Raw genomic sequence first — 16,136 nt, 5'->3', positions numbered from 1 at the left:
TAGATATATGAAATAAAGTGAATTAAATCCTGCCTTTCCTGCAGTGTCTCCACAATTATCTGGATGAATATTGTACTCTTGGTGCCTCTCACCATCACTAAATTGGAGGAAAATTTACCTTTAGCAGAAGTAGCAGCCATACCACATAGTCATGATGCTAACACTGGGACACATTAAGTGCTGGTGTAAGCAATTTAATAGATGACAATTAGAAAGCCACATCCATCTCCACCAGAGCTTCTGGCCCTAACATCAGCAGCTGAAATGGGCAAGTTGTATGGGAACCCCAATAAACCCAGCAAGACACAGTGTTCCCACACAGAGGACTGGACCCTCACATATAGTACATCTGAGACACCCTGCACTGCTTTGTAGGTCTGCACCCCCTGAGGATGTGACCCTATTTCCCCACCCGTATGACACATTCACTTCTTTTTTGGGGTTTTCCCCCTCCATAAAGGCAACGGACCCTTGATATCCCACTGGTGTCAAGCAGCCTTACCTGTTGTGTCTGGCTGAGGAACTGGGCAGAGGTCATGAGGTATTTTCTCAACAGGCACTGTGGATGGTAACCTGTTAAAGAGCAATTTGGAGTATTTACTAAGGTTAAATGGGGCAGAACCAGCCTTCAGGCTGGACTGTGACACACACCACCATCTGCCTGGAGTGAGGACTGAAGATGCAACAAACACAGCCCTGCTTCCACTCATTTTATCATAGCCCAGAACCTGCATATTACAGAAGGTGCCAGACTGATCCCTCCTCCAAAAATGCACCCCAGTCCATGCGCTTTAGCTCTTTGGACTGCAAATATTCACATTCAAGTCCTTTAAATTCTAGTTTCTGGAAACTGGAAGGGTTAGACAGGGAAATGCTTTCCTGGTGCACACCTGTCCTTCCCAGGTATCCCTTACTGGCCTTCAGGCACTGGGTATGGCTGCACAGTCCCAGCTAGCAAAATTTTCTTTTACATAGACTTTCTAATATGTTCACAAATATTCTAGATTTAAAGGAATTCCATTGCAACTATGCTGTAGTATCTGGGTGGCAGTGAGCAAACTCGCTCAGGTGCTGTGTATCATTTCCCCTGGAAGACCTGATGAATCGCCATAAAAATATCACCTTAAAAAACAAAAACTTACTGCTTTTCTGGTTGCACAACTGCAATTCTTCTCTTCCTTCGCACTGCAAAAATGAAGCAAGAATTAGTTTTGTGCTCTTCTGTCCTATAAAATACACCCATAATGCATAAAAAGCCATATAAATGCACTGACTATAACACAATGAAATGGTACTTAATTACTATCGCCATCTTTTCCTGGTATTTTTAAGTAAGTCACTACATCATTAAAATCTGCTTTAAAGATGTAATAATACATTTAATCCTTCCTCTGGAATGCTAATATTGTGTTTTATGGGATCAATATAAAAAAAAATTAAATAAAAACACAAATATTTTTCCATACAGAAACACATATGGATAAGATTACATTTTACAAGCATGATTACCTCCAGCATAATTTATCCCTAGCTATAAATTGCGATAAGGCTGCATAATGTTGCCATAGCAGTATTCTCCCAAATTAGGCCCTGGCTGCCTGATTTTTAACTTAAGCATATTTAACTCTTCAAAAGGGCTGACACATTTTTAAATTTGCCTTTCAGATGTTAATTAATGTAAACAGCAAGGCTAATTTTTCATCTGGTGGCTTGAGATCAGGGTTGAGTAGTTTCTGCAAGGAATGGGAGAACAGCACCAAGCCACTAGGCACTTATGAACTGCCTGCAAATGTGAAGGGCAAGGGAAGAAATCAGTCTTAATATGCACTGGAGGTAAGACAAAACACTGTGGGCTTGATTGTGCCAAGAGAGACTTAAGTTAAACACTTGGAAAATCCCTGGACTCATAAGGGCAGTGAAATAGCGGGATAGATACCCTGGGAAGGTGCAGAAGCTCCATGATAAGAGGCCAGTACACATTTCTCAATTTAGGTAAAGCTGTTTTGGAGAGGTTGTGCCAGAATGGCCTCTTTATGTCCCTTCAGGCCTATATTTTATGCTTTCGTGTGTGTGTGTTTTTTTCTTCTTTTTTTTTTTTTTTTTTTTTTTTTTTTGCAATTTGAGGTCCCATATCCCTAATTCACTCAGTTGCCTAACTCAACTCAGCTCAGCACAGCAAAACTTGGTTTCGTTCTGACCCTACTGCAAACCCTCAAGCCACACTGTGCAATTCCAAACCACATAACGGCCTTTCCCAGTGCTAACCATCCCATTTTTAGAAAGACTGAGCACACAGACAAGTACAAATTATGTAATAGCAGTGCTGCAGCATCTGGTCACTAATTAGATTTATTACTGCTTATTACAGCATGCTTGCAGCCTGGTTACTAGTCCACTAGTCAGGTTGGTAGTTTCAAGAATTAGATTATGGGCTTAATCCAAACTCCCTGATAAAACTGTTGATACGATATCTGTTCTGCTTGAGGTTTCTATATACTTACAAACAGCTTTGTGTGGTGGAGTTAGGTTATAAGCATTCGCTTCACACCAGCCAACTGGGAAAATGTCCATAGACTCTACATCAACTATATACTCTGGAGAGGGCATCTGTAAACCTATAAACACAAATTTATAATGAAATTTGGACATGAGCTCAGAGCCACTCAAGCATTCATCACAAACCAAGGGAAGCAAATGATGGAACACGTAAAAATAAATCTGCTTCCCTGCATCAAAATCAGGCATCATTTCATCTTCAATTTTGCAAAGACAGCAATGATAAGGCTGTTGCATTTACGGTGAAATGTGATACCAGAGAAAACCCACATTAAGAGCACACTAGGGGTGTGTAGTGAAGCAGCCAAAAGCTGAGGTTGAACGCGTATGACTTTCCCCAACAAGACAGTGTGACTGACCCATTGGCTCTCTCGTAGAGTTGCATGAGCAAAGTAGAAGAAGGACAGTTGGGTGCTTACTCTTACTGGTAGGAGCATGTCCATGGGATATAACATAATGGCAGCAAACATGGTAGGTCTTTATGCCTCAGTGCTCCCCTGAAGCTTTTCTGTGTAGTTCTGCCCTCGAGCCACTGTTTTTGAAGGTGGGAGATGGCCACTCATCTGCCTAGAGGTACTAGGAATTCTCCTAATGCTCCTTACAGCACATGAAACTTGAGCTGATCACCCAACAAGGCAACATAAAAGCCCTACGTGGGATAGATGCACTAAGATCTCTGACATAGCACTGGCTCCAAATTCTCATGGGAAATTTCCACCTAAAGCCAATCTCTTCCAGCTTGGTTATTACGTCTCCTTCAGAAGACACTTGCCTGTCTTGGTTTATTTGGGTCTCACTCAAAGCCCACTGTCTTTGAGGTCTTTCAGAAACAACTCCGGGCCCTGAGTAAAGACACCATTTAACAACTCCAATTCAACTCCATCTGTGCTCGTACAGCCTCATCAGCAAGTTCCTGCCCCTCTGCCATTTCCACACTAGGACCAGCACCAGCATGAGGCAATCTACTAATAAAAGAGACCAAAAGATTAGAAGCTTCCCCTGCAGCATCCTCACTTCTGCATCTGTTACAGCATCTTTGCCTCCTGCTTAGTGCAGCAGTGTTTGGCTGTGCTCAGCTAGATGACTACGGGGAGCTTCCCACTAATGAATGTTCATCAAGAGCTTGCAGTGTAATTGAAACAGTAATTGAACTTTGTGATGGGAACGGCATCAAGACTGAGCTGCAGCACTTGGATTGGTCTTGTCTCTAGCAATAAACTTGCTGTGCTTTTGAGAGTGTGAGGTTGTACTGAAAACCAAAGTAAGCAGGAAATTGGTGCTAGTGTTTAGAATGCTGGAGGAAACATTAAAAATAAAAATTAAAAAAAAAAAAAGCAGTCACGTTGTCTGCATAGATTCATTGATGTCTTCGTGGTACTCTTCTGAGCCCTGCATCATGCTCATGCATCATACCTTGAAGATCTGGTCTCCTTCACCAGCATACAGGGAAGGGAAGAAGAAAAGAGCAAGCCATACAATGCAGGATGCAGCCTGGCATTCCCTGGACAACCATTTACCTCCACAAGGAAATACCAAATGGTCACAGCTCAGCTTGAACCTGACAGAAGATGCACTTTCCAGTATGTAAAACATTTTCACCTAATGCCACAAACCCAGCCAAGGATCAGATGTGAGAACTGCTGAAGTCAGAGGTGAGACATTCACAAGGTGAGCAAGCAATGGATCAAACCATAAATAGAGCAAGAGATCAGCACACTGAAATTTCAACAGATCTAGGAAAATCTACTGTTTTAATGACTGTAACTGTCCTATGGTGTTATTCTGACTCAATAAACAAATGATATGTACCTTCCTGCTCACAAACAATAAACGTGGCATGAAAACTGTTTTTACCAGCTGCAGCTGCCCTGATGAGCAAGAAAGAACCATAACGTCTGTTCTGCTGCAACACCACTATTCTTCTTGTAAGACATAATCACAGCTATTCTGGCCTTGCTTGCACTGCTTCTTCCCTTTGGCAATCAATAATCCTGCCTTCCACTTCCGACATCTCACTGCTTCATTTGGACTCACTCGTGTAAATGGAAACCAGCTTGTTTGGAACTCATTAGTTTCATCTGCTGCATTTTACGCTGCCATCTTGCTAGACCAAGAAATGTCCGTGAGACTTGAGAGATTAAATGGAAAAGTAGAGAGCAGGGAGACTGGAAATAGGGTGAGGAAAATTTCCATCTCCCATTATAAATCTTATAGGATGGGCAGAATAGCGCAGCAACTCTGGAAAACTGTCAGAGGGAAAATTATGGAACACCTCTCTGGAGAAGTGATTAACAGGAGAGCTTTCCTTAAATTCCTAGTCTGTGCAGAGAGGGTACATTATTACTTGTATAAATTCACACCAGAAAGTTTCAGCCTTAAAATCTAAAATGAACCCGTAAAAATTAACAATGCAGATGATGAGTAATAAAGTAGCAGCAAGTGATGGGATGTGCACAGCCTCGCATCAGCCCTGTACTTCTTTCCGTCCACAGGGGAACTATACTGCTGCTCATTAAATGCTTGCCCTGAAGTTTACAGAGTTTTGCTACTGTACAAAGCATGATTTATTAAGCAATGTTCCCTCATGTCTAACTCGACGCTGCTTAACTACTGCGTCCTGTTTTATGGCTGCAGTTTGGGCTGTCAAACAGCGAAACTGGGAGGGCAACAATGAAAGCTTCAGACGCGCCCATGATAAATGGTGGGACCCGAGGTCTTCAGCGATGGGCTCCCATGGCAGTTGGGAGTCTTGCTGCTACCAGAATATAAATAATCAGTTAGAAACAATAGTGTATTAATGGAGTTGAAAAAAACCAACATGCCATAGTCCAAGCCACATTTATTTTACAACTCTGCAAGCAGTGTTCTGCATTGTGTTGTTTTTTTTAATGCCTAGTTTTAACCTAACAGTATGCATACTGCAGTCACGAATTTCAACAGCAGCAAAGCCTTTTTATTTTTGCAGCCTTTTGCATCTTTTCCTTTTACTACAGATCATTCTATTCCTGGTATTGAGATATAAAACAAGTGTAAAGCATTTATATATAAGAACTCAAAAGGCAAGGAGATACACACAGGATTTTTATGACAAGTTGTAAAAAAAACTTCCTTTAAGAAATTAAAAGAGTAAAAAGGCAGAGAGAAAGTAACAAGGGAAGGGAGCAATACATGTGGCTTTCTCTCTGCCTTTATTCAGGGCCTTGGAGGACTGGTTGATTTAAAGACCCAAGAAACAGCGTTCCTTGTTCACTGTAATGGGCAGTTTAGTGAACATAGTCCCTTTGAAAGTATTACAGATTAAGAAAAAAAAAGATTCTGAAAGATTCCCAGACCCCATCAAATCCATATAGAAGAGTGAAGGCACCTCCCAATATAAGAAGGGCATTTGTGAAAATGGGCCAGATTCTTTGACCACATGGGTGTAAATTCAACAATGGTATTAGTGAAAAGTGAATTTCAAGCAACCACTAATTCCAGTTCTTTCGTAAAAATATCTACAAGTGTCCAGAACAGGCTGCAGATGGGCTTTAGCTACCACGAGTCTGAAGGCAATTGGTTTTTACAGATGAAAAAAACAAAACTTGCCATTGCATGATGCTCTACCAAAAGCAGATGTACACAGTTGTACCTGCTCTATACACTGGAGACAAACACAGAGGGGCCAAAGCTACATGCTGGGGATAGAGAAGGAAGAAGATCTCCCCAGATTTTAGCCAGCCCAAGCTGCAGGGCTTAGCAGCAAAGACAAAACAAGCACGAAGGAGTTTGCCTGCCAAGCTTTAGATCAGACGGAATCTCTCTTTAGGCAGCAATTGAGTTATAAATCTCTGAGAAAGGGATTTATCGCAGAGGCACTGGGAGAACCTTGTCTACCATATAATGCTATTTCTGTAGAGCTAAATGCCACAGAACATCTGCCTTTGTTACATTTCAGAACAGGCTGCTAGCACAGATGAGGTACTTTGGGTTACATGTCAACGTTATTACTAACTTTAAGGGCTTTGATCTGAGACCTTTCCTCTTGTACAAACTGCACTGCACATTGTCAGGCGCTGAAATACTTCTTGGGTTATTACAATCAATGCACCATGGTGCTGAAGGGAAAAGTAGCTCCCCTGCACCAGGGGATGATGAAGCTGTTAGCGTCAGTCTGGCTTTCAGTGTTCTCCCAGCCCCAGAAAACTGAGAGCTGAGTATCTTGCAGAGGAGAGAAGGTGACTTTTGTGCAGAACATGCATGAGACTTCATATCCCATGGGATCTCTGCAGAAACCCCTTGCCCTGACCCCTGTAGGTCTGTCCTTTCCTGATTATCACGTGCCTGAGTATGGTTTGTACCCCATTAACATTTTCCTAGCTGTTCTACCCTGGAAGAGCCAAAAACACTTGCAATTATCTCTGAGAACAAGGCTCCATACTGTTTTCACAGAAACAATCCTGACAACTGTGTGGCTTTAATGCATTTCATCAGGATTACTGAGCCAGCATCCTGCCCCCATGGGCCATCACAGAAGAAATGGGCAACTCCTTTCCTTGCTCCCAACTCCCACTACAGGGCTCCCATGGAGCTTGCAGGTGTCACTGGCTTTAGCAAATGAAAGATGCTCTGTTTCCGTTTGATTTTGGTCTCTGCAGGGAAACTGTGTCTGTAACTGAGCAAAAACTTAATTTTTCCCCATCCCTTCCTCTTCTTTGGAGCCTGGGATACCAACAGCATGCACTACTCCTTTGGCTGCAGATAAGACCATGCCTTGCTTTCCTTTGAGATCACTGAGGAAAACAAAGTCACTGTGTTTCCTGGGCTTGTATGTAGCAAGTGTTTAAAAGAATGCTGCTCTTTCATCAGCCCCATCTCTCACAGATGCATTGAAACACCTAGTGGCATCTATCAGCTATGCATAAACAGAGCTACACAGTTTCTACCTATCAATACGTGGCAGCAAGCAAAGGAGTGAAGGCATTTTATCGTCACCCCTTCATCATGACAGCTTAACCAAATGCACTTTATTTTCCAAATGGGAGGGTTACAGCAAACCATTCCATTTTGACTTTGTCGGGGCTGGCAGCACAAGGCAGACATGAGCATGTCTTCCCCATGCACTTATCCAGCAGCAGGAGCACGGATCGTACAGAGCTTGGTGATGGGCAGGACTCCAGGCCACCTGATGTGCCTTTGATATTTTCGTGGCTCCCCAGAAGAAAGCAAAGAAACATATGGCATTTGTAGTTGATGCTGACCCAATTACCATTGATTTCAGAGAGAAAATGAAGCTCTTATATTGACTGTAGATGAAGTTAGCAGCCTCTAACAATAGTGTGTTAGTTTGATGGGTAAAAATTAAAATAGGTTGTGACAAGGACACCACAGCTTTATGGTTTATCACAGTGCTCATCAAAACACTTAAATAACCATGGTTTTTTGCTGTCCTCTCAGTGATTTTACAAATAATGCTGTTTTAAAAGCAATAATAAGAAGAAACCCTCTGCTGTTCTAAATTACCCTAATTTCAGACGTCCTTGCTCAGATGAATTGAGGTAAAAGAATTTCCAAGAGTAAAACCACCTCAAAAATGAGCTCATCTATACTTCACTAAAGAAAAGGTAAAAATGGAGGGTTTGATACCAGATTATGCCCTACTACTTTTTCAGCATTCTCCTAATACTGCTTGTAAGGTCATTGTATTCTCCACAGGCTGACAGCTTTCTAAACCCTTTATTATAGTTACTGCCCACAAAAGCTCTCTTAGGTCAATGAAAGAAGTGAGACAATCACAGAGTGGAAGGATGTGAGCAGGCAATGGCCACAGTGAGGAACAGCACATGTTGCAGTATGGATCTAGATGGAGAAAAAGCAGTGAAAAGAACAGAAAAGAAGGAAGAAAGGAGCTTGCAGGAGGACAGGCAATCCCACAAGAGCACGTTGGAAATATCAGCGGAAGTCTCAGCCATATCAACAAGGCAGACATCCCATCCATTCCTAGGTCAGAGATTTATCATGATGGCAGTGAGATTTATACAGTCAACAGAGATCACTGATAAAGTCCCTGTGGCTGGGAGGGTGGAAGGTCTTGTAGCTCCATCCTGGAGAGAGCAGGGGAAGACAATTCTCAAAAACTTATATTACTGGTTAAAGTGTATAAAAAGGCAAGGCCGAAGAAAGCAATATTGGGCAGAGGATAAAGGACAAAACAGGGAGGGTTTGAGTGAGCCACGCAAATACAAGAAGCCTTTACAGCACGTACCTTCAAGGTGAAGCCACATTAACCGTCCTTTAACTGAGGTGATCGAGGCAACGCATATCTCTGCAGGGTTCCTGGGGTTCACTGCCTCCAGCTTCATATTCTTTGTAAAACCACGACTGAAGGATGTCTGAAAGAGTCAAGGACCAACACTGGAACATGGCATTGCAGCACTGAATGACTTTAAATAGACAGTCTGCTGGGAAGCATAGCATTAGCACCTTCTGCTTTTTGCTCTAAGTGCAGGAGACACTGAAGAACCCAAAGGAATCAGGGTTTAAAATGGAGCTACCCTGGAAATGCCTATGAAAACGTCAATGATGGTGACGAATCAGGGAGCAATGCAATTCATGGTTTACACCAATCTCTAACTCTCTGAGACCGGAAGGATGTTAATCCACACCAGCAAAGCCAGGCCAGAGGTGGCTGCAATGGTCCCCAAGTCAGTCAGAAGGAAAACACGGGGTCACAAGCTTGTGAGAATGCAACTCTGTCCCTTCCATGGTCCCCTCTCCCTTTGCTTAACTCAAGAGTTGCTTGGACTGTCCCAAGCCTTGCCCAGAGCACAGATCAGCCTCACGCTGCAAAAACCAGACCTGGCCAGGACTGCAGAAAAGCAGGGTGAGTTTGTTTAAATGCTCGTTATGTTGCCTAACAAGGAAACCTCATTTATCATCACACTGCCTCCTTTCACTGCAGCTCAGTGCTGGAGGCTAATTTATACAGGATCAATGGCAAAACAGTTAGCTGGGAGTTTATTTTACTAAGCATTTGGTCATGTCAATCTATTTCATAACTGCCTCTCCTTGTTAAACATCCCCCCTGGGGAAACAGCTACAGCATACCCACTTCCAGCACCACGTCTGGCTGCACTAGGTGGGAGATGTGCCTGCAAAAAAGGCTTCTATCAAAGAGCTGCTCACAGACACAAAACAAATGGACCAACCTGGCAGGGAGGTAGCCCAAGCGACAACAGTAAGATTGCTTCTCTCTGTAGAGAACTTTGTTATCAAGAGTGAAAGAATAACAGATGTGTTCATCTGATTAATGTTTCTTTGAAAAAAAAAAAAAAAAGGAAAAAAAATAAGGAGAAAAAATAGTGCTTAGTCCTGATTTAATCTTTGGAGAATATTACACAGAGGCTATTTTCAAGGCTGCTGGTGTTGAGAGCACAGATCTATTACTTGAGAAAAAGGAAGGAGATAAAAAGAAAAGGGAGAGTGCTTGCAGAAGTGAAGATTTTCCACTGTATCAGTGCGAAGCAGCACTGCCCACCTTTCCTCTGCACTTTCAAAAATCTTCACTTGAAGTCCTCTGAGGCAGAGGGTTTTGCACAGGAAGGTACAATAAATGGGGCAAAGAAGACCTAACTCTGATTTTATTCCCAACTCAAACTCTGTTGGTGGCACAGGTCTTCTGAATTCCTCTATAAGAAGTTTTCAAGCCATCAGTTCACCATCAAAGGTTTATTCCAGGCCAGGCTTGGGCTACTATCGATGAGGAAGGCCACTTCACAGCCCCCATGTGCCATGCAGTAACATGGGTGGTGTGATGTGGGACTGCCTCCGCTTTGCTTCTGGGAGAGATGAAGAGCAGGGAATCTCACTGAATCAGGTCAGGACAAGAGTAAAATCATTTTTTTCTCTGTTAGAGACAGACCTGAAACACTTTTCTGGCTTCCTTCCTATGACAGACTCTTGGGGGACCTCCCAGAGTCTTGCTGCAGTTTTCCCGTGGAAGCAATCGTGTTTTATGTGGTTTGGCAGGAGCAACACAGAGGAAAAAAGAGAGCTTACGTTTCTGAAGCACTGGTGAGGCGCCGCCTCCGCTCCGCACTGCTTCTGGTAATCGGCCCAGTCAAAGTCCTGGCCAGAGTAACCTGCAGGACAACAAGACAGAAAAAAAGTGCTATCAGCCACCGCTTCATGTCAGAGGGAGAGCACAAACTGGGTGCTGAGCAGACAACCTTTTGCATTTCAGCATCCCACCATGTCTCAGTGAAACGTGCAGGACCAGCAGAGCTCCCTGAATGCCCATTCATACATCCTGAGGGCAACGCCAGCACTCCTCCAGCACCCATTTCTGCATTTCCCTTTGAAAACTTCATGTCTTTATTAAAAAGCAATAAAACATATACATTTTCCTTATTTTCCTTATTTTCCCTTTCCAGTGACTATCTCTCAGGCTTTAATAAACCTGTAGCTACCAAGAAGTGCTACTGTCTCTGCTTTCCATGTGGGGCTAGCCATGGACCTCTTTCTCCTTCCTTTAGGTATCTGAAAGATGGAGCTGTGGACAACAGAGACAACAAGGGTCCCTCAGCAGTCAACAAGAAGTGAGCCAGCAGAAACAGAAGCTGATCCATCCCGTCTCATACCACGAGATAAACCCTCCTCTCTCTCCATTGGTATGGATGTACCCTACACGACTGACTTGCCAGCAGCTCAGCATACATGAGCTGAATCCCACTGCAGTCAGCATGTTACCCAAAGTCATACAAGAACCTGAAGCACAGCAGGAAAATGAACCCAGAATTCCCAATTCCTAAAGTCTCAGCAATCAGATGATCCTTCCAGCTTCTGGTTCTAGGGAAAAATGGAAGGGACAGGGATTTACAGAGGCAGCTCTCAAACAATCCCATCACGGAGAGACAAAATCTCTACTCATCCATACTTCTTTGTGGCTGTTCAGGCAATAAATTCCTGGGAAAGAGAAGTCTTTTTTTTTTTTTTTTTTTTGGTTGCTTTGTTTTGTTGTTTGCTTGATTAATTTTAATCTCTTTCTAAGCCTAAGTTTTTACGGTGTTTCTTATCACCAAGTGCTAACCCTGTCCAGGGCTCTGGGATGATGCTGTAATAACATTATTGCAGAACTACTCTCACTGGAAAGTTTCAGGAGTCATCTAAAGGCCAAATTCTCCCCTTAATCTCCCTGTCTGGCATTTCATCCTGGACTCAATCTTACAGAACATCCCTTAATGTCTTTTTCATTGACAGTCAAAAAGGGACACTCAAGATCAGATGGGAATGAATCATTTATGACAGTGAAAATTGTGATTTTTTTTGTAGGCAAGAAAGGACTGGAATACTGAGTTGTAGTCACTTATCCATCACCCAGATCCAAAAAAAGGATTTAAAAACTTTGAAAATGAAGTCCCAAGCATCCTGCTAAGATGCAAGTATCTGGGACAAGAGGAGCTTCTAAACTTAATGACTGCATTCCTAACAAACAAATTAATGAGATAAAGCCTGGAGCAGAAAGGGTCCTAAGATGCCTGTCTCAGTGGGACAGGAACACACAATAGTAAAACACAATAATGATAGGAAAGCTAGAAATAAACACGCACAGGGAAGTATAAAAGGGCCATCACTTACAGAGAATCTTCATTTTTTCCTATGAAAAAACTCCTTGTATTGTTTTCACATACATTAACAACCAATTCCTACAAGTGTTTTCTTACTGCTGCTTTTCCACCTCCTTTTTCCTCTCTAGTTATTTGCTTGCCAGATACTTTTCAGCTTCATAAAATGAAATGGGAAACAGGAGGAGAAGCACACATCCTATCAGAAAGGATTCATTTGATCACATACAAATGTTGGCAGAGCCAGTGCCTAGAGCTGTGTCTGTCATCCTGGGGCTCCTTGAAGAGTCGATGGAGAAGTAGGCAGATCTAGAGGTGATCTGTCTGTCCTCCCTCAGGAGGAGCAAAATCACTCTGCAAAAGTCCCTTTCACACTTCATTGACTCCAAAGGCAGTTATGATGATGGACTTGGATGGAGACAGCCACAGTGCAGTTATCCATACTAAGTAATACCAGGCTCACCCCATGATGCTCCCAGGGACCCAAAAACCTGCCCACACCCTGCATGTTCTCATGTCTCTGATTAAAACCCCTCATGAACAGCTTTTGACTCTTAATTTTGACAGAATGGATGGGAAAGGGTTTCGCACTGACACGCTGACAGGGTTTCAGCAGGGTATAAAAACCTTACAGTTGTCACATACAACCTGTTGGCTTGGTCATACGCTACGCAAATCTCTGCAAAACCCTTTGCTGGAGACTTCAGTTGGAACAAAACCCAGGAGGGCAGTTTGCTATAACTCACTTCAGCAGCCCAACGAGGACTGCTCCAAGAGGACCACACACAAGAATAACCTTCAGCCAAACCTGGACCTCTTCACAGAGCCTCATGATGTAAGGTAAATGTGTGCCTGCCCTCATTAGCACATGGCATCCCCATACTGTTATCCTTTAAGGCTCAGCCCACATAATAACGTTCAAAGCTTGGCTTCAATGATTCACCTACTGCCCCCTAAACATGTACAACGTCATTGCGACTGCAATCTTGACTTTCAGCAGTTTAATCAGAAATAAATGTAACAATACAAATGTAATGGAGGTTTTGGAAATGGTATTTCCTTAGTAAGCCTCATAACTAAGAGTGCTACTGCAGTGTTTTTCCCCCTCTTAATAGCTCATAAAAAGGAACAATGGTTGCCACTCTAAAGGGAAGTGGTCTATAAATCCAGCTCCAATAAATATAAACAGTGCTTGTTCAATGTTTATACACCAGCAGTAAATGGGTATTCATTTTTGGCACTGTACAGGAAAATACTGCTCTCTGTTTCTAGTAGCAAATGTTTGCACCTCCTGTTCATGACTCATCTACTACATGTTTGGTTTCAACACAGGCCTGACAGGCAAAAAAGCAAAAGAACAGATATTAAAGAAATAAAGGACTCTGAACCCAAATATCCCAACCTGCCACACTGTTCTGATGAAGTTAAATCAGTTAATTTTAAAATCAGAGAGCCTCCCTGTCAACCATAAATAAACCCAAATGAACAAGCCCAGAATACAGCAATGACACTTCCCACCAGGAGGAAAAAGACTTTTGTGGTTTTCCCTTGTCATCTGCTGCTCCATGGGAATTTTTTATGCCTTTCAACAAGGAGAGCCACTTAGACAACGCTAAATTTTCTCAACACTGCCAAGCAGAAGAACTGTCAAATCCGCATTAATAAAATAAAATTTAAAAAAAGGTAATTCTGGATGTCCCAGAGCAGGTAGAACCATTCAGTGGTTTGAGTGGAAATGGTGGGATTCCCTCGTCCTTCTACAGACCAACTCGAGAGCAGTGTTGCAGCCTTCTCATATCAGCTCTGATTACTTCTTTATCCAAAGCTGATATTTTTTTTTCTCAGAGAAGACCTCAAACTTTCCATCTGCATTTTTTTTTTGTTCTTTGGTTGTCTTTTTCAGCAAGCACTCCAATGCCTACTCAGATTTTAGTAACTTGAAGTGCGTGTTTGCTAATGGAAGAGTTTTTTGACACTGTAAGTCCTAAGATGTATTTTGGGCATGCAGTCCTCATTCACACTAGAAGAAAACACATATTTTGTGCATCTATATACCATTTGCTGTATACTTCTTTTAATAGCTTCTCTCCATGATCTCTGATCTGACAACAGAAAAGAAGGACTTTCTACACTTTCTCATCCCAGATAGACCCTAATCATTGGACATCACACCAAATGCTTCCCTTTCTGCTTAGACTTTACTGACCAAGTTGAGAAATACGTTAGGACAGGTAGAAAGATGCTACAGACACTTCTAAATACATTGGTGTCTAAAAGAGAATGCACATACACCTGACCCATAATACACCACCTCAGACAGGCTTTGTACCAGCATGGACTGGAAATTATTAGGCCATGACCTTTTAAAGAGAAATGTCTGGTCTACTGTTTACTTAAGTTAATTAGCTGGCCTAGGGGAAGCTGCATGTGAATTTGTGATGGAAAAAAAATAATCAAATCCATACAAAACAAAACAAGAAAACACTGAATTTACTTCCATTTTTAGCAACTTTTCTGGCCAGGGAGCACTTACACAGGTATTGTCATTACACTGAAATTTAAGCAGGAGGGAGATAAAGCATCCACAGAGTACATTTATTTCAGTAAAAGCAACAAATTAATCATAGATACACCATATACAGCTGTACGCACAGGGCTCCAGGACTTTGGTGAGAATTTCAAGTTACGATCTATGTAAGTGGACTCTGAATCTGACAGGGAATAACCCTTCACTTGCTTGGGATTAGCAGAAGCATATTTGTATGTGTGTATATATATATGTATACACACATAATTTCCCCAAATGAAGACAAATATACATGTACACTACTTCATAGGATTTTTTTTTTTGAAGCATTTCTTTTTCTCCCAAGCAATGCCATTTTTTGGCAAAAGTTCAACACCCTGACCAGCTTCAAAAATCCAAAATTCCAGAGAGCCAATGCATTTTGCAAGTGAATAAATATTGCTAAAGCACTGCAGGTGGTTGTCTGAAATTGGAAGTAATTAACTGCACTGCTACAAAGTTGGGAAATAGCACAGTTGGAGGCTGTTTCTCCTAGTTCTGATCTGAGGACTGCGCTGAATCTGTGCTCGCCTGGATTTTTTTGAGACAGCTAAAGAAATGTCTACACACTCCTGGCAGGCAGTTATGAGCTTACTGGTGAGGCACAAGGTGATTTCAATACAGGAGATATTTAGATTTAGGAGCTTTGCTTCATCTCAGCATTGCACCTAGGGGGATACTGTAGTGGAGCTGCCTGGTTTGTCTCTAACATAATACGGCTTTTAATGCTCCTCTTGCGCTCTGCACACACAAAGCAGCAGCACGATGCATTTTACAGGAATTTCCTAGGCTTCAGTGCAGCTTGCTTCAGAATTCAAAGCACATGGACATCAATCTATCAACAAGACACGTTTGCAGAGATGTTCACAGGCTGTTATAAGCCAGAACGGCCCCAGTGACTCAACAGAGATGCTCTGGCTGGAGATGCTTAACATGATGCTGTTTTAAAAGGCAGTAAGAGGAGGCTAGCTTCCTTAAGAGGAAAGCTGCAAATCATCGAGAAGGAATACAAACCCTTGGGAGGTGTGAGATTGACTCCGTTTTTAAGGCACCACTGTATTGGCAAGATCCCTAAAGAATCTGCATGGCAAAGCATTGAGATTTTGCTGGGTTCAGGTCTCACGTCATCAATGGTCACTTGTAAATAATGATTGTTAAAAACCTAAGGGAAGAAAAAGAAGGAAACAAAATCAGATGTTAAATTTGTTGCAAACACTGAAACAAACTGGAATCAAACTGCTCCTGAAAATAACCCCCAGTCACCTAACACTTGTTATAAAAGTGTTTCTGCCAAAGAGATCAAGGCTTGAGTTTTACAGATAGGTAAACTGAGGCAAAGGACAGCTCCATCATCCAAGGTCATTCTGTGTGCCCATAGCTAAGCAGGGAATGGAGGCAACCCTGGAGACTCCATG

The 16,136-nt window shown here is 42.4% G+C and overlaps 1 protein-coding gene across 1 annotated transcript in view; it reads right to left on the bottom strand.

Moving 5' to 3' along the window:
• SFMBT2 (Scm like with four mbt domains 2) overlaps nt 1–16,136 on the bottom strand; it is a gene marked incomplete at both ends in the record, with an annotated part of 93,664 nt that overhangs the window by 20,615 nt on the left and 56,913 nt on the right. Inside the window, 6 exons of the mRNA XM_084285847.1 lie at nt 503–573; nt 1,143–1,185; nt 2,502–2,615; nt 8,798–8,924; nt 10,591–10,673; nt 15,736–15,883. Of these exons, the coding sequence (XP_084141973.1) occupies nt 503–573; nt 1,143–1,185; nt 2,502–2,615; nt 8,798–8,924; nt 10,591–10,673; nt 15,736–15,883 (586 nt within the window). The remainder of the gene's footprint in view (nt 1–502; nt 574–1,142; nt 1,186–2,501; nt 2,616–8,797; nt 8,925–10,590; nt 10,674–15,735; nt 15,884–16,136) is intronic.

Source organism: Netta rufina (genome assembly GCF_964035555.1).
Source record: "Netta rufina genome assembly, chromosome: 1".
NCBI classification, from domain to species: domain Eukaryota; kingdom Metazoa; phylum Chordata; class Aves; order Anseriformes; family Anatidae; genus Netta; species Netta rufina.
Note: the sequence above shows the minus strand (reverse complement) of the source record. Positions and strands in the feature narration are given on the sequence as shown.